Below are 20,760 nucleotides of genomic sequence, written 5' to 3'. Positions count from 1 at the left end.
AATGTTACACGCCATGCAACATGCTCTGCTTCTCTTACAGCATGCTCTACATACAGCATGCTCTGCATACAGCATGCTCTACATACAGCATGCTCTGCATACCTTACCGCATGCTTCTCAGTCACACATCTTTGGTTGTTGCCAACTCACTAGACTGTCAAGCAGTTTCATAACGTTGCCTTCTAGTCTGCTGCTTTTGCACCAGTGAAACCCTCACTGAGAGAACTTAGCTTTTCTCGGATATGGTCCCTGTAGATGAGAAAGTGCTTTTCTCCCTCCTTCTGATATTCCCTTGAGGACTCTGTCATTTGGAGAGGAGCCTTTAGCTGCGTAGCCTCCTATGGACTTTTATTTAAGCATAACATGCTTCCAGGGAAGGTAATGGTTCCACTTCAGTCGCTAACCCCGTCTGTTACCACACCTGCTCCCATAGACCTTGAGCTGTGTTGCAAGACATGCAGTCCAAGCTTAGTCCTTGTTAGAGGATTTTTTGTTTACGGAGTCAGTGTGTCACTGGGAAGACGTTCAACAACCAGCAGAAGTGACTTGTTGTGACGCAGTGCGGCAACCTCAGCAACCCGATAAGGAGTTGTCTATACGACCCAGACAGTCTAGACAGCTTCGGGTTGTCACTGTACTTCCTCGCTTCCCCATGGTTGACAGTTCACAGACTGTGCAGCAGTACCATGATCTTGTGTCCGGCTCCGTCAGACGACTGGCTTTTAAGAGCTCCCACAAGTCGTCGCTGTCTGGAGATTCTCAGATGGACTATGGATCTGACCAAGGAACTGGGCCTCCTGGTCAATTTTGAGGAGTCTCAGCTCGTCCCATCCCAGACCATTGTCTACCTGGGTATGGATCTTCAGAGTCGAGCTTTTCGGGCTTTTCCGTCGGCCCCAAGGATCTTCCAAGCCCTAGAATGCATCCAGAGCATGCTGAGAAGGAACCGATGCTCAGTCAGGTAGTGGATGAGTCTAACAGGGACACTTTCATCGCTGGCCCTGTTCATCGTGTTAGGGAGACTCCACCTCCCCCCCCTTCAGTATCATCTAGCTGCTCACTGGATAAAGGACATGACGCTAGAGACGGTCTCAGTTCCTGTTTCCGAAGAGAGGAGGTCTTCTCTCGCCTGGTGTAAGAACAGCTTTCTTCTCAAGGAAGTCTACATTTGGCTGTTCAGAAACCCGACCGCCGTCTCCTCTCGGACGCATCAGACACGGGCTGGGGTGCGACTTTGGACGGACAGGAATGCTCGGGAACATGGAATCAGGAGCAAAGGACACTTCACATCAATTGCAAGGAGTTGTTGGCGGTTCTTCTGGCCTTGATAAACTTTAAGTCCCTCCAGCTTAACAAGGTGGTGGAGGTGGACTCTGACAACACCACAGCCCTGGCTTACATCTTCAAGCAGGGAGGGACTCTTTCGTGGAAGTTGTTCTAGATCGCAAGGGACCTCCTCATCTGGTCAAAGATCGAAAGCTCACGCTGGTAACGAGGTTCATTCAGGGCGGTATGAATGTCATGGCAGATCGCCTCAGCCGGAAGGGTCAGGTCATCCCCACAGAGTGGACCCTTCACAAGAGTGTTTGCAGCAGACTTTGGGCCCTGTGGGGTCAGCCAACCATAGATCTGTTCGCTACCTCGATAACCTAGAGACTCCTGTTGTATTGTTCTCCGATTCCAGACCCAGCAGCAGTTCACGTGGATGCTTTTCTGCTGGATTGGTCCCATCTCGACCTGTATGCATTCCCGCCGTTCAAGATTGTCAACAGGGTACTTCAGAAGTTCTCCTCTCGCAAAGGGACACGGCTGACGTGGATTGGCTCCGCTCTGGCCCGCGAGAGAATGGTTCATAGAGGTACTGCAATGGCTGGTCGACATTCCCAGGACTCTTCCTCTAGGAGTGAACCTTCTACGTCAACCTCACGTAAAGAAGGTACACCCAAACCTCCACGCTCTTCGTCTGACTGCCTTCAGACTTTCGAAAGACTCTCAAGAGCTAGGGGCTTTTCGAAGGAGGCAGCCAGAGCGTTTGCCAGAGCTAGGAGAACATCCACTCTCAGAATCTATCAGTCTCAAGGGGAAGTCTTCCGTAGCTGGTACAAGACCAATGCAGTTTCCTCAACCAGTACCACTGTAACCCAGATTGCTGACTTCCTGTTACATCTAAGGAAAGTAAGATCCCTTTCAGCTCCTACGATCAAGGGTTACAGAAGTATGTTGGCAGCGGTTTTCCGCCACAAGAGGCTTGGATCTTTCCACCAACAAAGATCTACAGGACCTCCCTAGGTCTTTTGAGACCTCAAAGGAACGTCGGTTGTCCACTCCAGGCTGGAATCTAGACGTGGTCCTAAGGTTCCTTATGTCATCAAGATTTGAACCTCTCCAATCAGCCTCTTTTTAGGACCTCACATTAAAAACTCTTTTCCTCGTGTGCTTGACAACAGCTAAAAGAGTAAGTGAGATCCACGCCTTCAGCAGGATCATTGTTTTCACATCTGAAACGGCTACATGTTCCTTGCAGCTCGGTTTTTGCTAAACGAGCTTCCTTCACGTCCTTGGCCTAAGTCGTTCGAGATCCCAAGCCTGTCCAACTTGGTGGGGAATGAACTGGAGAGAGTACTTTGCCCAGTTAGAGCTCTTAGGTACTATCTAAAAAGGTCTTAACCTTTACGAGGACAATCAGAAGCCTTATGGTGTGCTATCAAGAAACCTTCTTTCCCAAGTTCTAAGAACTCAGTTTCTTACTATTCAGGCTTCTGATTAGGGAAGCACATTCTCATCTGAAGGAAGAAGACCTTGCTTTGCTGAAGGTAAGGACACATGAAGTGGGAGCTGTGGCTACTTCAGTGGCCTTCAAACAGAACCATTCTCTGCAGAGTGTTATGGATGCAACCTATTGGAGAAGCAAGTCAGTGTTCGCATCATTCTATCTCAAAGATGTCCAGTCTCTTTACGAGTACTGCTACACCCTGGGACCATTCGTAGCAACGAATGCAGTAGTAGGCGAGGGCTCAGCCACTACATTCCCATAATCCCATAACCTTTTAACCTTTCTCTTGAATACTTTTTATGGGTTGTACGGTCGGCTAAGAAGCCTTCCACATCCTTGTTGATTTGGCGGGTGGTCAATTCTTTCTTGAGAAGCGCCGAGGTTAAAGGTTGTGATGAGGTCCTTTAGTATGGGTTGCAGCCCTTGATACTTCAGCACCTTAGAGTTGTTCAGCCTCCTAAGAGGAACGCTGCGCTCAGTAAGGAAGACGAACTTATTTAAGGCAGAGTAATGGCTCAAGTCGACTTCCTTACCAGGTACTTGTAATTTCATTGTTATTTTGAATAACTGATAATATGAAATACGGGATACTTAGCTTCTTGATATACATGTACACTGGTTTTCACCCACCTCCCTGGGTGTGAATCAGCTACATGATTATCGGGTAAGTTTAATATTGAAAAATGTTATTTTCATTAGTAAAATAAATTTTTGAATATACTTACCCGATAATCATGATTTAATTGACCCACCCTTCCTCCCCATAGAACCAGTGGACCGAGGAAAAATTGAGGTGGTGTCAACAAGAAGTACTGCAGTACCTGGCCACAGGTGGCGCTTGTGAGTACACCCCCCTCTTGTATAGCGATCGCTGACGTATCCCTTCCTTAGAATTCTGTCGGGCAACGGAGTTGACAGCTACATGATTATCGGCTACATGATTATCGGGTAAGTATATTCAAAAATTTATTTTACTAATGAAAATAACATATTTCAGTGAAATAAGTGCAAAACAGAAAATCGAAGTGATAAAGTGATATGCGCAAAGTGTTACAGTGTTGCGTCCGAGGGTTCGTCTGTTCGTGCCTGTCGTTCACCTAGTCAGGGACCTCTTGCAAGCTCCCAAGCCCAGGGGAGAAGTAATGTCGAACGACTTATGGGTTCGTCAGGCCTTGATCAACGAACAGACGTTTCCCTCCGTGGTTTCGGGCGTATCTACCCAAGATCGCCCCACCCACACAAAGAAGAGAGAGCCCATTTATTTCTCGTCTGCGGAAGAGGTTTCTCGTAAGAAACCATGGACCAAGGTCTCGCAGCTTATTAAGCGCAAGTCGGTCCCTTCCGCGCAAGTCCAACGGCACAGTTGTAGCCACTGGGTCAGTTCGGACTCGCTGCAGTCTTCCGACGACTGCTCACCTCCTAAGAGAGGCAAAGCGGTACCGCATCAGGCAGTCACACCGTCTGTTGCCGCACCTGCTCCTGTAGACCCTAAGTGGTCTTTGCTGCAGACCATGCAGTCTCAGTTAACGTCATTGATGCGGGACTTTCGTGCGGAGAAGGTTGACACTGCACCAACCTCTAGCCTACAACCAACACGGTTGTGCGTCCTGTGGACGCTGAGGCGACCTTCTGCCGCACTCCAGCTGAGAGAGTCCCGCCACCCATGCGTTCCAGTGTACCCTGCCAGCCGCATGTTGACGTTCAGTAACGCACGGAACCTTCCGTTGACGTTCGCGAGGTACAACAACAGTCTAAGTTGTTTTGTTTTGACGCGGTGCGTCAACCTCCGCATTCTAGAGTTGTTTTGACTGCTCAGTATAGACAGTCAAAGCAGTCTTGAGTGAACACTGTATGTCCTCACGCACCTGTTGTGGTTGACAGTTCAGTTGTTGACAGTTCACAGACTGTCAAGCAGTTACATGACGTTGCCTTCTGGTCTGCTACTAATGCGCCAGTGCTGTATGTCCTCACGCACCTGTTGTGGTTGACAGTTCAGTTGTTGACAGTTCACAGACTGTCAAGCAGTTACATGACGTTGCCTTCTGGTCTGCTACTAATGCACCAGTGAGAGACTCACTGAGATAACCTAGCTTTTATCGGACAAGGTTCCTGTAGATGAGAAAGTGCTGTTCTCCCTCCTACTGATATTCCCTTGAGGACTCTGTCATTTGGAGAGGAGCCTTAAGCTGCTTAGCCTCCTATGGACTTTAATTAAATCATGATGATTTTTTAAGGATCTTCGTCCGGATCTTGTAACTGCTGCTCCTTGTTCGCCTAAACGTCAGAACTTACACTAGGCCTAGCTACTTCGAAGCCGTTGTTTTTAAGCTAGTGCTCTCTCGCTCTCCTAGAGAGCGTTACGTTGGCTAGGCGACTGGTTTTTGCACCAGGAGGAGTTTTAGGGATACAGCCTTTGATTTCCCTTCTTTTAAACTGGCTTATAGAGCGAGAGTCTCTAGGACACGAGAGAAGTTCTCGGCTTGGGAGTTCATGCCTCTGCCCAGATAGACTTCTCAATTCTGGTAGACTCGCCCTGGCGCCTAGCCAGGAGACGCTCCAAGTTGTTTACAGGTCAACTTCTCAACTTTTGTCGAGCCTTTGTAGTTTTGCTGTACTATTATGTCACACATAACAAGGCTTTCAGGGATGGTAAATGGTTCCGCCTCAGTCGCTAACCCCGTCTGTTGCCACACCTGCTCCCGTAGACCCTAAATGGGCTTTGCTGCAAGACATGCAGTCCAAGCTTGCGTCCTTGATAGAGGACTTAAATGCGGAGAAGAACCTTCTGGCCAACAACCTTCCAACCGGTTGGTTGTGCGCCCTGTTGACGCTGAGGTAACCTACTCGCGTCTGCCAGTTGAGGTGGTTCCTCCTTCTGGCCAACAACCTTCCAACCGGTCGGTTGTGCGCCCTGTTGACGCTGAGGTAACCTACTCGCGTCTGCCAGTTGAGGTGGTTCCTCCACCGATGCGACCCAGTGTGGGTTGCCAGTCGCACGTTGACGTTAAGCGACGCTCGGAGGTGGTTGTTGACGTTCAGGACGTTCAACAACCAGCAGAGGTAACTTGTTGTGACGCAGTGCGTCAACCTCAGCAACCCGGTAGGGTGTTGACTGCACAACCCAGACAGTCTAGACAGTTTCGGGTTGACGCTGTACTTCCTCGCGCACCCATGGTTGTTGACAGCTCACAGACTGTGCAGCAGTGCCATGATATTGCCTCCGGCTCCGTCACGCATCCACCAGTGCGACCGGATTCAGCGAGTCAGACGTTGCCCACTCCGTTGCCGTTTCCCCATCAGTTTCGGATGAGGAACCCTCTGATGAGGACGTTGCTGAACAAGACGATCAGCCCCCAGCCCTGCTATCCATCCAGAAGATGCTGAAGAAGGAACGCTGCCCAGTCAGGCTGTGGATTAGTCTGGTAGGGACACTGTCATCCGTGGATCAATTTGTGTCACTAGGAAGACTACACCTCCGTCCTCTTCAATACCATCTAGCTTTTCACTGGAAAAAGGACAAGACGCTAGAAGCGGTCTCGATCCCGGTTTCCGGAAAGATAAAGTCTTGTCTGACTTGGTGAAAGGACTATATCAACCTTAGAGAGGGTCTTCCCCTGACTGTTCAGACTCCCAACCACGTTCTCTTCTCGGACGCATCGGACGTAGGCTGGGGTGCGACATTAGACGGTAGGGAATGCTCGGGATTATGGAACTCGAGTCAAAGGACAATGAATTTCAACTGCAAGGAGCTACTGGCAGTACGTCTGACCTGGAAAAGCTTCAGGTCTCTCCTTCAAGGCAAAGTGGTGGAGGTGAACTCGGACAACACCACGGCTTTGGCGTACATCTCCAAACAAGGAGGGACCTACTCTCTGACATTGTACGAGATCGCAAGGGACCTCCTCACCTGGTCAAAAGGTCTAGACATATCACTAGTAACGAGGTTCATCCAAGGCAACTTGAATGTCATGGCAGATTGTCTCATTCGGAAGGGACAAATAATTCCAACAGAATGGACCCTCCACAAGGATGTATGCATGAGACTTTGGGCCACCTGGGGCCAGCCAACCATAGATCTCTTCGCAACCTCGATGACCAAGAGGCTCCCAATATTTTGCTCACCAATCCCGGACCCAGCAGCAGTTCATATAGATGCCTTTCTACTAGATTGGTCACATCTAGATCTATATGCATTCCCTCCGTTCAAGATTGTCAACAAGGTACTGCAGAAGTTCGCCTCTCACGAAGGGACAAGGTTGACGCTAGTTGCTTCCCTCTGGCCCGCGAGAGAATGGCTCACCGAGGTACTTCGATGGCTAGTAGACGTTCCCAGAACACTTCCCCTAAGGGTGGACCTTCTACGTCAGCCACGCGTAAAGAAGGTACACCAAGGCCTCCACGCTCTTCGTCTGACTGCCTTCAGACTATCGAAAGACTCTCGAGAGCTAGAGGCTTTTCGAAGGAGGCAGCCAGAGTGATTGCTAGAGCAAGGAGAACATCCACCCTTAGAGTCTACCAATCGAAGTGGGAAATCTTCCGAAACTGGTGCAAGTCAGTATCCGTATCCTCGACCAGTACCTCTGTAACTCAAATAGCTGACTTTCTCTTATATCTGAGGAAAGAACGATCTCTTTCAGCTCCCACTATCAAGGGTTACAGAAGCATGTTGGCATCAGTCTTCCGTCACAGAGGCTTAGATCTTTCCAACAATAAAGATCTACAGGACCTCCTTAAGTCTTTTGAGACCACGAAGGAGCGTCGTTTGGTTACACCTGGTTGGAATTTAGACGTGGTACTAAGATTCCTTATGTCAGACAGGTTCGAACCGCTACAATCAGCCTCCCTGAAAGATCTCACCTTAAAGACTCTTTTCCTGATATGCTTAGCCACAGCTAAAAGAGTCAGTGAGATTCATGCCTTCAGCAAGAACATCGGATTCTCATCCGAAACGGCTACATGTTCTACAACTTGGTTTTCTAGCCAAACACGAGCTGCCTTCTCGGCCTTGACCAATATCGTTCGATATTCCAAACTTATCGTATGGTTGGAAATGAACTAGAAAGAGTCTTATGTCCTGTAAGAGCTCTTAAGTTCTATTTAAAAACCTTTACGAGGCCCGTCTGAAGCTTTATGGTGTTCAGTTAAGAATCCATCTTTGCCTATGTCAAAGAATGCTTTATCCTATTTTATCAGACTGTTAATACGAGAAGCTCATTCCCATCTGAATGAGGAAGACCAAGCTTTGCTGAAGGTAAGGACACACGAAGTTAGAGCTGTCGCAACTTCCGTGGCCTTTAAACAAAATAGATCTCTGCAAAGTATAATCGACGCAACCTATTGGAAAAGCAAATCAGTGTTCGCGTCTTTTTATCTTAAGAATGTCCAGTCTCTTTACGAGAACTGCTACACTCTGGGACCATTCATAGCAACGAGTGCAGTAGTGGGTGAGGGCTCAACCACTACAATTCCCTAATTCCATAACCTTTTTAATCTTTCTCTTGAAATGTTTTATTATTGTTTTTGGGTTGTCCGGAAGGCTAAGAAGCCTTTCGCATCCTACTTGATTTGGCGGGTGGTCAAAGTCATTTCTTGAGAAGCGCCTAGATTAGAGGTTTTGATGAGGTCCTGTTGTATGGGTTGCAACCCTTGATACTTCAGATCCTAGGGGTCGCTCAGCATCCTAAGAGGATCGCGAGGCTCCGTAAGGAAGACGTACTTAAAAAGGCAGAGTAATTGTTCAAGTCGACTTCCTTACCAGGTACTTATTTATTTTATGTTTGTTATTTTGAATAACTGCTAAAATGAAATACAAAATACTTAGCTCATAATAATGTAAACATGTAATGCTGGTCTCTACCCACCCCCCTGGGTGTGAATCAGCTTATATGATCACCGGCTAAGTTTAATATTGAAAAATGTTATTTTTATTAATAAAATAAATTTTTGAATATACTTACCCGGTGATCATATATTAAAGGACCCTCCCTTCCTCCCCAATAGAGACCCAGTGGACCGAGGAGAAAATTGGTTCTTTGTTTACTTGGAGTACTAAGTACCTGCTCGACAGATGGCGCTGTTGATGTACACCCCCACCTGCATAGCGATCGCTGGCGTATTTTGACCGTAGGTTTTTCTGTCGAGCAACAGAGTTGCAGCTTATATGATCACCGGGTAAGTATATTCAAAAACTTATTTTATTAATAAAAATAACATATTTACATTTTTTTTTTGCATATTTTTGATAATTTTTTGAGAAACTTCAGGAATTTTCCAAGAGAATGAGACCAACCTGACCTCTCTATGACAAAAATTAAGGCTGTTAGAGCAATTTGAAAAAAATATATTGCAAAATGTGCTTGAAAAAAAATAACCCCTGGGGGGTTAAGGGTTGGAAAGTTCCAAATAGCCTGGGGGTAAAAGGGTTATTGTCCATCTAATATCTGTAATTCTCATTATATGTCTTGCCCATGTCGCTTTCTTTTTCTTACATGTTAGAATATCCTCTACTTTAGTTTGCTCTTGTATCCATGTTGATCTTTTTTTTGTGTTATTCCTTCCAGAATTCATTATAGCAATTACATTTTATCAAATGTTTTCTTCTTCTATAGAAACATAACGGGACTCTCGCTGCCATCCTTCAAGAAGGCTCCGACCGTCATCAGCCGCTACGGAAACTTATGCCTGGAGCTGAAGCGTAGCTGGCTGGCGTCGAGCCCCCAGCTTAGTCACATCGGGCGAGTGACCAACTCGAGAATAAAGTGCGGAAGATGCGGCGAGCTCGGCCACAACGTCAGGAAGTACGTACCAAAGAGGTTCTGTAGTTGATGTAAATTACGCGACATCTAACGAATGATTAATGATCCTAGGATCTTCTGTTTTATTAAAGCGAAAATGCCCTAGTGTAGACAGACCTCATAATTCACAGGGGTTAGGTAGGACACTCCAAAATGAAACCATTGTTCTCTAATCTTGGGTAGTGCCAGAGCCTCTGTACCATTGGAAGGGCGTCACTGGCTTCTAAAATGTGGGGGGGACATTGACAGGCGAGGCTGGCGAGCGCAGCAAGCCCTCACAGCTGGGGGGTCCGGGGGGGGCGCTGTAAGCCCCCCCCCCCGAGAAATCTTTTTAATTTATTACCTTTTTTGGTGCTTTTAAAGGCACCTGAGCAACATATTTCAGCAAAATACAAGACCTGTATCCTGCCTGAAATCTTGTTATAAGCCTTTTAATTTTGTATCTGTCTGTCAAGTTATACAAAATAATTTTAATATTTCTTAAATTCATTGGCCAAACATGATGACATTAAAGCTTTGAGCATGAAGTATTACCTTAGACCCTTTGTAATGATTAAGATATAAACACTATTATATTACTTGAAAATTTTAATAAAGCCTGATTAAATCAACATGCATGGTTTATTAAATGATTAATTCACATTATATGAAAGCAAGACTCATGTTGTTTCATTCAAATAAGATTATTATCATATCATTTAAAGTATTAAGACGAAAAATAACCTGTGTCAATCCTAGCAATTCTGTTAGTCAGAATCTACCAAAAATGGTCCTTCGTTTGTCTTCTGCTCGGATGAACTCCTCAGCAATCACCTGTGGACTTAAGGTAGCTAGACGGTCACGATGTACATGGCAAATCATGAGGTGGTTAAGGCGTTGCTGACTCATACTGCTACGTAACCATGTCTTCAATCGTCTGAGAGCACTGAATGACCTCTCAGCTGTGCAGGAACTTGCTGGGGAGACAAGTAAAAGGCGTAACAATGCTTCTACCTGAGGAAACATTCGGCGAACTTCTGGTACCATATCTGCGAAGATGTTTCTATAATCTTCAACTGTTGACCCCTTAAACTGGTTGTGGAAGAAATCGAGTTGCTGTTTCAGAGATTCATTGAGTTCTGGATACTTAGTGATAATTTCTGGCTTATGTGTCCCAGTCAACAGTACTGACGATAAATCTTGATACTCGGTGAGATCAGTGGAAGTGAAGTATTCTTTAATGTTCAGTACGGCAGCATCAATAACACTGAAGAACTCAACTCGATAAAACTCTTCAGCTGAGTCATGACAGTAGTTAGAGGCAAATCCTAATCCTTGGTCTAGCCTCTTTGGTATTTTTTTCTTTCTTGGAAGAGGAATTGCATCTAGGTCACACAGATGGAGCTTCTGTTCTGCTTCTTCAAATAATCTCTTGAATTTGTGCTCGCATCGAAGTGACTGTAGGCTCTTTATGGTAACCTCTGCAGCTTCTAGCATTCCAGATACTGTCACTTTTGATCCTTGTAGGCTCTTGTTGAAGTTTTCTAGACATTGAATAAGAGGAAGTGATCCATATAATCCAAGTAGACATTCCCCTGAGGACAAACATTTGTACAAACCTGCTGCTCGGGATGCAGTTGTTGACCCTAACTCCTTTGCTGCCTCCTGGAGGGCAGCCAGTACATCAGGGTAATTATCTAATACTGCTTTCACTGCAGCATATCGTGTAAGCCACCGTGTAGGACATATTGGCTTCAAACTTGTTGGTGAAGGAGTGTTGAGATCATCTGTGTGAATATTAAGGTACATATGTTTGAACTTTCCTGAACTTCTGTAGAGGGTGCCTAGCTCTTGAAGGTTGTCTAAAGCATTTTTTATGAAGAGAGAATTTGATATGGCCTTGCTGATAATTAGGTGGGTAACATGAGCTCCACAATGCACATACAGAGCTAGTGGTTGCACCTTCTTTATCTCTGCCTGACAGCCTTTATATTTTCCTGACATGTTACTGGCACCATCATATGTTTGAGCCCGGAGGTGTTGAATTGATAGTTGAAGAGATATAAGCGTGTCTTGCAGCATTTTACGCACGGACATAATTTCTAGTTTCATCCCTTAGCTGAATATTACATTGGTATAATCACCATAGTGAATACTAAAAATGTGGGGGGGACAAATGATACTATGTCCCCTCCACTTTGAAAAGTGGGGGGGACTTGTCCCCCCCGTCCCCCACCTGTTGACGCCCATGCTTCTTCAACTGTCTTGTGTTAGAGTTTCTCTCGCTTGAGGGTACACTCGGGCACACTATTCTATATTATTTCTTTTCCTTTTGTTAAAGTTTTTATAGTTTATATATTAAAGATCTATTTTAATGTTGCAAGGAAAAGGTGGGCGGAATATTTTGAAAGTTTGCTGAATGTTGAGGATAATAGGGAGGCAGATATAATTGCTGTTGCAGGTGTTGAGGTGCCAGTGATGGGAGATGAGAATGAGAGAGAGATTACAATAGATGAAGTGAGGAGAGCACTAGATGAAACGAGAGTAGGAAAAGCATCTGGTATGGATGGTGTGAAAGCTGAGATGTTGAAGGAAGGGGGTGTGTCTGTACTTGAATGGTTGGTGAGATTGTTTAATATGTGTTTTGTGTTGTCAATGGTACCAGTAGATTGGGTCTGTGCATGTATTGTACCACTATATAAGGGTAAGGGAGATGTGCATGAGTGTTGTAATTCAAGAGGTATTAGTTTGTTGAGTGTAGTTGGAAAAGTGTATGGTAGAGTACTGATTAATAGGATTAAGGATAAAACAGAGAATGCAATCTTGGAAGTACAGGGTGGTTTTAGAAGAGGTAGGGGTTGTATGAATCAGATTTTTACAGTTAGGCAGATATGCGAGAAATATTTAGCAAAAGGTAAGGAGGTGTATGTTGCGTTTATGGATCTGGAGAAAGCATATGATAGAGTTGATAGGGAAGCAATGTGGAATGTGATGAGGTTATATGGAGTTGGTGGAAGGTTGTTGCAAGCAGTGAAAAGTTTCTACAAAGGTAGTAAAGCATGTTTTTAAATATTTAACTTAGCCGGTGAATATATAATAGCTGCTACTCAGCGGCTCGACAGAAAACACACTCAAAAAACTCGCGAGCGATCGCTATGAAGGTTGCGGGTGTGCCCACCAGCGCCAACTATCGGCCAGATACCACTCTTGCATGTAAACAAACCCTTCAATTCTTCTCTGTCGACCTTGACGACAAGACGTATCAATACTCACTGTAGAACCTGGAGTTTTCTCAACATATTTGTTGAAGTACTTCATTTTGGTTTGAGCTTTCGCAGTGCAGGTGTTTTTCCTCAACATAAACTCTTGAACTCTTTATTGAATCAGATTAATTGTTGATGACTTGGATTGTTTTTTGGAATTTCTTTGACTAATTCAAAATGGCTGACCCTTCACAAGTACCTAGATTTCGGAAGTGTAATGCTAGGGACTGTAATAGGCGTCTTCCAAAGGCATCTCTCGACCCACATACTGTGTGTTCCAATTGTCGGGGTAAAACCTGTCAATTGGGAGATCAGTGTGAGGAATGCGTGGGCCTTTCGGAATTCGATTGGCTCGAATACGATAAGTATGCACGTAGGCTAGAGAGAGATAGGGTAAGGAGGAGTTCATCTAGGTCTGTAGATTTTTCCTCTCCACATGCCCCTGAACCTAATCCTTCCCCTGTAGTGGTTGTTCTTAACCCCCCTTCTAGCACTCAGGAACCATCTATGCAAGACATGTTACGTGCTATTCATGCCTTGGGGGAAAGAGTTGAAGCGTTAGCAACTGATCGTAATCAACTCATGGCTGACGTGAAGGAACTTAAGTGTCAGAGTGCCACAGCGGAAAGTGGGAAAGTGATTAGTGCGCAAAGTGTTGTGAACAGTGTTGCGACCGAGGGTTCGTCTGTTCGTGCCTGTCGTTCACCTAGTCCGGGACCTCTTGCAAGCTCCCAAGCCCAGGGGAGAAGTAATGTCGTACGACTTATGGGTTCGAGAGGCCTTGATCAGCGAACAGACGTTCCCTCTATGGTATCAGGCGTATCTCACCAAGATCGCCCCTACCATAAGACGAGAGAGCCCATTTTCTCCTCGTCTTCCGAAGGCTTTTCGCGCAAGAAACCGTGGAGCAAGGTTTCTAGGCCTCTTAAACGGTAGTCGGTCCCTTCAGGACAGGTCCAGCGTCCTGGATGTAGTCATTGGGACAGTTCGGACCCGTTGCAGTCATCGGATGACTGCTCGCCGCCTAAGCAAGGCAAGGTTGTGCCGTCTCAGACGTTAACCCCGTCGGTTACCGCACCCATTCCCGTGGACCCTAAATGGGTTATACTGCAGGACATGCAGTCTAAGCTTGCCTCCCTTATGGAAGACTATTCTGCCGATAAGGTTTCCGTTGAGCCTAGCCGTTTATCTCATCGAGATCCTGGCCTTCAGCCACCCAAACGTTCCTTTGTGCGTCCTGTTGACGTTGGCGTAGCCAAGTCACGTCAGTCAGGTTGTTTAGAACCACACTCGATGCGGTCTCGTGTGGATTTTCAGCCGCATTTGGACGTTAGGCAACTTGCTGATGCTCCTGTTGACGTTCAGGACGTTCGCCAACCATCGGAGTTGACTTGTTTTGACGCTGAGCGTCAACATCCGCAGTCTAGAGTTGTTTTGACTGCTCAGACTAGGCGGTCAAAGCAGTCTCGAGTGGACGCTGTGCGTCCTCACGCACCTGTTGTTGTTGACAGTTCACAGACTGTCAAGCAGTTACATGACGTTGCGTCCTGGTCCGCTACTAATGCACCAGTGCGTGTGGACGCTGCGTGTCAAGCATTGCCAACCCCTTTGCTTGTTTCTCAGCAGTTGTCAGATGAGGAACCTTCAGATGAGAACGTCGCTGACCCTCAGCCTGAGGATCATCCTTCAGATATTGATGAACCCAGAACAGTTCCGCCATCAATGGACTTTAAGAAAGTCATGTTAATTTTTAAGGAGTTGTTTCCCGATCACTTCGTCTCTGTTGCTCCTCGTTCGCCGCCGTCTGAGTTTGTTTTAGGCGTACCTGCTAACATGCCAGCCTTTACAAAACTTGTGCTCTCTCGCTCATCCAAGAGAGCTTTACGGCTTTTAGGCGACTGGTTGGAAACCAAGAGGAGTTTGGGGAAGACGGCCTTTGCCTTCCCTCCATCTAAACTCTCGTCTAGATCGAGCGTCTGGTATGCCACGGGAGAAGTTCTCGGCTTGGGAGTCCCTGCCTCTGCCCAGGGCGACTTCTCAAGCCTTGTAGACTCTCCCCGCCGCCTAGCCATGAGACGCTCGAAGATTAGTTGGTCCTCCTCGGACTTTGACCATCTGCTGAAAGGCATTTATAGAGCCTTTGAAGTTTTCAACTTCCTTGACTGGTGTTTGGGAGCCTTAAGTAGGAAAATCTCATTGGCTGATAGAGATGTCTCCGTACTTATTATGTCCTGCATGGATAAAGCCGTCCGCGATGGATCCAATGAGCTCTCCTCCTCTTTTACTTCAGGAGTCCTTAAGAAGCGAGAGTCCCTTTGCTCTTATCTGTCGGCAGGAGTTACTCCCTGTCAAAGATCTGAACTACTCTTTGCTCCCTTATCGAAGTTTTTGTTCCCTGAACATTTGGTTAAGGACATAGCTTTGTCACTCGTGCAGAAGGACACCCATGACTTGGTAGCGTCCTCTGCTCGCAAAGGGACTCCTTCGACATCCTTTTCTGCAAGACCAAGGATAGACACTCCGGCGTCCAGGTTTATTCCGCCCTTTCGTGGCAGAGCTCCCAGCAGGGGAAGTACTCGTGCCGAGGGAAAGAGAGGAAAGAAGAGAGGAGCCAAGTCCTCACGTGGCAGAGTCTGACTGCCCGCAGCCTCAGACAGCAGTAGGTGCCAGACTCAAGAACTTCTGGCCAGCCTGGGAGAAGAGGGGCGCAGATCAACAGTCTGTGAGGTTGCTCAGAGAGGGGTACAAAATTCCATTTGTACACAAACCTCCTCTAGCGACTTCCCCCATCGACCTCTCTCCCATATACCGAGAGGAATCAAAGAGACAAGCCCTGAAACTAGAAGTGTCTCTTTTGCTAGAGAAGGGAGCGGTGGTGAAAGTCTCGGACCTTCAATCACCGGGGTTTTACAACCGCCTCTTCCTAGTACCGAAGAAGACAGGAGGTTGGAGACCGGTGCTAGACGTCAGTGCTCTAAACGTCTTTGTCACGAAGACAAAGTTCACCATGGAGACCACGAAATCAGTCTTAGCAGCGGTCAGAAAGGGAGACTGGATGGTCTCTCTCGACCTAAGAGACGCATACTTCCACATCCCCATTCACTCAGATTCCCAACCTTTTCTGAGGTTTGTTTTCGACAATGTGGTGTACCAGTTTCGGGCCCTGTGCTTTGGCCTAAGTCCTGCTCCTCTCGTGTTTACGAGGTTTATGAGGAATGTGGCAAAATTCCTCCATTTATCGGGAATCCGAGCCTCCCTTTACTTGGACGACTGGCTTCTCAGAGCCTCGTCCAGTCATCGCTGTCTGCAGGATCTTCATTGGACATTGGATCTGACCAAGGAATTGGGACTTTTGGTCAACATGGAAAAGTCCCAGCTGATTCCATCCCAAACTATACTGTATTTAGGGATGGAGATTCGCAGTCCAGTTTTTCGGGCTTTTCCGTCTGCCCCCCGAATAGAGCAAGCCCTGCTTATAATCCAACGGATGTTGAAGAGAGAACGTTGCTCAGTCAGGAATTGGATGAGTCTAGTAGGAACTCTATCATCCCTGGAGCAGTTTGTCTCGCTAGGAAGGCTACACCTTCGACCTCTCCAGTTCCATCTAGCTTTTCACTGGAAAAAGGACAAGACGCTAGAGGCGGTCTCAATCCCGATCTCCGAAACAGTAAAGGCATGCCTGAATTGGTGGAACGACAATATCAGTCTAAGAGAGGGACTTCCCCTAGCAGTTCAGAAACCAAACCACGTTCTATTCTCAGACGCATCGGATTTGGGTTGGGGTGCGACCCTGGACGGTCGGGAATGCTCAGGTCTGTGGACCTCAAGTCAGAGGAGCATGCACATCAACGACAAGGAGCTTTTGGCAGTCCACCTGGCCTTGATGAACTTCGAGAGTCTCCTTCGAAACAAGGTGGTGGAGATCAACTCGGACAATACCACAGCCTTGGCATACATTTCCAAGCAAGGAGGCACCCACTCCCTGACACTGTACGAGATCGCAAGGGACCTGCTCATTTGGTCAAGAGATCGAGGCATCTCCCTGTTAACGAGGTTTATCCAGGGCGACTTGAACGTCTTAGCAGATTGCCTCAGTCGGAAGGGTCAGGTAATTCCTACGGAATGGACCCTCCACAAGGACGTGTGCAAGAGGCTTTGGGCAACTTGGGGTCAACCCACCATAGACCTCTTTGCAACCTCGATGACCAAGAGACTTCCAATCTATTGCTCTCCAGTCCCAGACCCAGCAGCAATACATATAGACGCTTTTCTTCTAGATTGGTCTCATCTAGACCTATATGCATTCCCACCATTCAAGATTGTCAACAAGGTACTGCAGAAGTTCGCCTCTCACGAAGGGACAAGGTTGACGTTAGTTGCTCCCCTCTGGCCCGCGAGAGAATGGTTCACCGAGGTACTTCGATGGCTGGTAGACTTTCCAAGAAGTCTTCCTCTAAGAGTAGACCTGTTACGTCAGCCCCACGTAAAGAATGTACACCAAAGCCTCCCCGCTCTTCGTCTGACTGCCTTCAGACTATCGAAAGACTCTCTAGAGCTAGAGGCTTTTCGAAGGAGGCAGCCAGTGCGATTGCAAGAGCGAGGAGAGCTTCTACCATTAGAGTATACCAATCGAAGTGGGAAATCTTCCGAAACTGGTGCAAGTCAGTATCTGTATCCTCGTCCAGTACCTCTGTAGCCCAAATCGCTGATTTTCTCTTACACCTGAGAAAGGTTCGCTCCCTTTCAGCTTCCACGATCAAGGGCTACAGGAGCATGTTGGCTTCGGTCTTCCGGCATAGAGGCTTAGATCTTTCCAACGATAAAGATCTACAAGATCTCCTTAAGTCTTTTGAAACCTCTAAGGAATGTCGTTTGGCTACTCCTGGATGGAACTTAGACGTGGTCCTAAGGTTCCTCATGTCAGACAGGTTTGAGCCATTACATTCAGCCTCCCTGAAGGATCTCACTCTTAAGACTCTTTTCCTGGTGTGCTTGGCCTCGGCTAAAAGAGTCAGTGAACTTCATGCCTTCAGCAAGAACATCGGCTTTTCTACAGAAAAAGCCACTTGTTCTCTTCAACTTGGTTTCCTGGCCAAGAATGAACTGCCTTCTCGTCCTTGGCCTAAATCTTTTGATATTCCTTGCTTATCAGAGATCGTAGGCAACGAACTGGAGAGAGTGTTATGTCCCGTTAGAGCTCTTAAGTTCTATTTAGCTCGTACTAAGCCATTACGAGGTAAATCTGAAGCGTTATGGTGTTCGGTTAAGAAACCATCCTTACCTATGTCAAAGAATGCTTTGTCATATTTTATCAGATTTTTAATACGAGAAGCCCATTCCCACTTGAGTGAGGAAGACCGATCTTTGCTTAAGGTTAAGACGCACGAAATTAGAGCTATAGCAACCTCCGTGGCCTTCAAGCAAAATAGATCTCTGCAAAGTATCATGGACGCGACTTTTTGGAGAAGCAAGTCAGTGTTCTCGTCATTTTACTTGAAAGATGTCCAGACTCTTTACGAGGACTGCTACACACTTGGTCCATTCGTAGCAGCGAGTGCAGTAGTGGGTGAGGGTTCTACCACTACACTTCACTAATTCCAATATCCTTTTTAATCTGTCTCTTGAAATGTTTTTTATATTGTTTTATGGGTTGTACGGAAGGCTAAGAAGCCTTTCGCATCCTGGTTGATTTGGCGGGTGGTCAAAGTCATTTCTTGAGAGCGCCCAGATTAGGGGTTTGATGAGGTCCTGTTAGTATGGGTTGCAACCCTTTATACTTCAGCTCCTGGGAGTCTTTCAGCATCCTAAGAGGATCGCTGGGTTTCGTGAGGAAGACAGACTTACAAGGCAGAGTAATTGTCTAAGTCAACTTCCTTACCAGGTACCTATATATTTTGGTTTTGTTATATTGATAACTGTCAAAAACTCTTAGCTTATACGCTGTAAACTTAATTAACTCTGGTCTCTACCCACCGCCTTGGGTGTGAATCAGCTATTATATATTCATTGGCTAAGTTAAATATTTAAAAATGATATTTTAATTATAAAATAAATTTTTGAATATACTTACCCGGTGAATATATAAATTAAAGGCCCTCCCTTCCTCCCCAATAGAGACGCAGCGGGACGAGAAGAATTGAAGGGTTTGTTTACACGCAAGAGTGGTATCTGGCCGATAGTTGGCGCTGGTGGGCACACCCGCAACCTTCATAGCGATCGCTCGCGAGTTTTTTGAGTGTGTTTTCTGTCGAGCCGCTGAGTAGCAGCTATTATATATTCACCGGGTAAGTATATACAAAAATTTATTTTATAATTAAAATATCATGTTAGAATAGGAAATGAAGTGAGCGATTGGTTTCCGGTGAGAGTGGGGCTGAGACAGGGATGTGTGATGTCGCCGTGGTTGTTTAACTTGTATGTTGATGGAGTGGTGAGAGAGGTGAATGCTCGAGTGCTTGGACGAGGATTAAAACTGGTAGGCGAGAATAATCACGAATGGGAGGTAAATCAGTTGTTGTTTGCGGATGATACTGTACTGGTAGCAGACACAGAAGAGAAGCTTGACCGACTAGTGACAGAATTTGGAAGGGTGTGTGAGAGAAGGAAGTTGAGAGTTAATGTGGGTAAGAGTAAGGTTATGAGATGTACGAGAAGGGAAGGTGGTGCAAGGTTGAATGTCATGTTGAATGGAGAGTTACTTGAGGAGGTGGATCAGTTTAAGTACTTGGGGTCTGTTGTTGCAGCAAATGGTGGAGTGGAAGCAGATGTACGTCAGAGAGTGAATGAAGGTTGCAAAGTGTTGGGGGCAGTTAAGGGAGTAGTAAAAAATAGAGGGTTGGGCATGAATGTAAAGAGAGTTCTATATGAGAAAGTGATTGTACCAACTGTGATGTATGGATCGGAGTTGTGGGGAATGAAAGTGATGGAGAGACAGAAATTGAATGTGTTTGAGATGAAGTGTCTGAGGAGTATGGCTGGTGTATCTCGAGTAGATAGGGTTAGGAACGAAGTGGTGAGGGTGAGAACGGGTGTAAGAAATGAGTTAGCGGCTAGAGTGGATATGAATGTGTTGAGGTGGTTTGGCCATGTTGAGAGAATGGAAAATGGCTGTCTGCTAAAGAAGGTGATGAATGCAAGAGTTGATGGGAGAAGTACAAGAGGAAGGCCAAGGTTTGGGTGGATGGATGGTGTGAAGAAAGCTCTGGGTGATAGGAGGATAGATGTGAGAGAGGCAAGAGAGCGAGCTAGAAATAGGAATGAATGGCGAGCGATTGTGACGCAGTTCCGGTAGGCCCTGCTGCTTCCTCCGGTGCCTTAGATGACCGCGGAGGTAGCAGCAGTAGGGGACTCAGCAGTATGAAGCTTCATCTGTGGTGGAAATGTGGGAGGTTGGGCTGTGGCACCCTAGCAGTACCAGCTGAACTCGGCTGAGTCCCTGGTTAGGCTGGAGGAACATAGAGAGTAGAGGTCCCCTTTTTTGTTTTGTTTCTTGTTGATGTCGGCTACCCCCCAAAATTGGGGGAAGTGCCTTTGGTATATGTATGTACTATTCTTAAAATTTCTTATATTAATTCCTTCCCTCACACGGTTATTTTTCCATGTTGGAGCCCTTAGGCTCATAGCATCCCGCTTTTCCAACTAGGGTTGTAGATTGGCTAGTAATGATAATAATAATAATAGAATAAACTGGTTATATCACAACCTTGAGATAGAAGACAGATATATTACACTAAATGAAGAGAGAAAAGTTATTACACATAGGCTTGAAATCTCACGTATCTAATGAAATTAGTCGCAACTTAACGCCCCTTTTACCTAACTGATATATATCTTCAGTTATGGTGCATTCACAGTTATTTAGACCAAATACAGCTTACATAGTTACATAATATGGGAGTGTTAAGTGGAGACTGATACAGTACCTTTGTATTTTGTATATGAGGGATTTTCA

General features: G+C 46.2%; 1 protein-coding gene across 1 annotated transcript; it reads right to left on the bottom strand.

The window, feature by feature from the left end:
• Window positions 1–10,317: 10,317 nt before the first annotated feature.
• On the bottom strand, window positions 10,318–11,643 carry LOC137619192 (zinc finger MYM-type protein 1-like). The gene has a single exon (XM_068349376.1). It carries the CDS (start codon window positions 11,641–11,643, stop codon window positions 10,318–10,320), a length of 1,326 nt encoding a protein of 441 aa, XP_068205477.1.
• Between the last annotated feature and the right edge of the window lie 9,117 nt (window positions 11,644–20,760).

This window comes from Palaemon carinicauda, chromosome 25, assembly GCF_036898095.1.
Source record: "Palaemon carinicauda isolate YSFRI2023 chromosome 25, ASM3689809v2, whole genome shotgun sequence".
NCBI classification, from domain to species: Eukaryota; Metazoa; Arthropoda; class Malacostraca; order Decapoda; family Palaemonidae; genus Palaemon; species Palaemon carinicauda.
Note: the sequence above shows the minus strand (reverse complement) of the source record. Positions and strands in the feature narration are given on the sequence as shown.

Bases quoted from the DNA above. Each gene is read 5' to 3' on its own strand.
- LOC137619192 (XM_068349376.1), bottom strand. From the start codon at position 11,643: ATGTCCGTGCGTAAAATGCTGCAAGACACGCTTATATCTCTTCAACTA.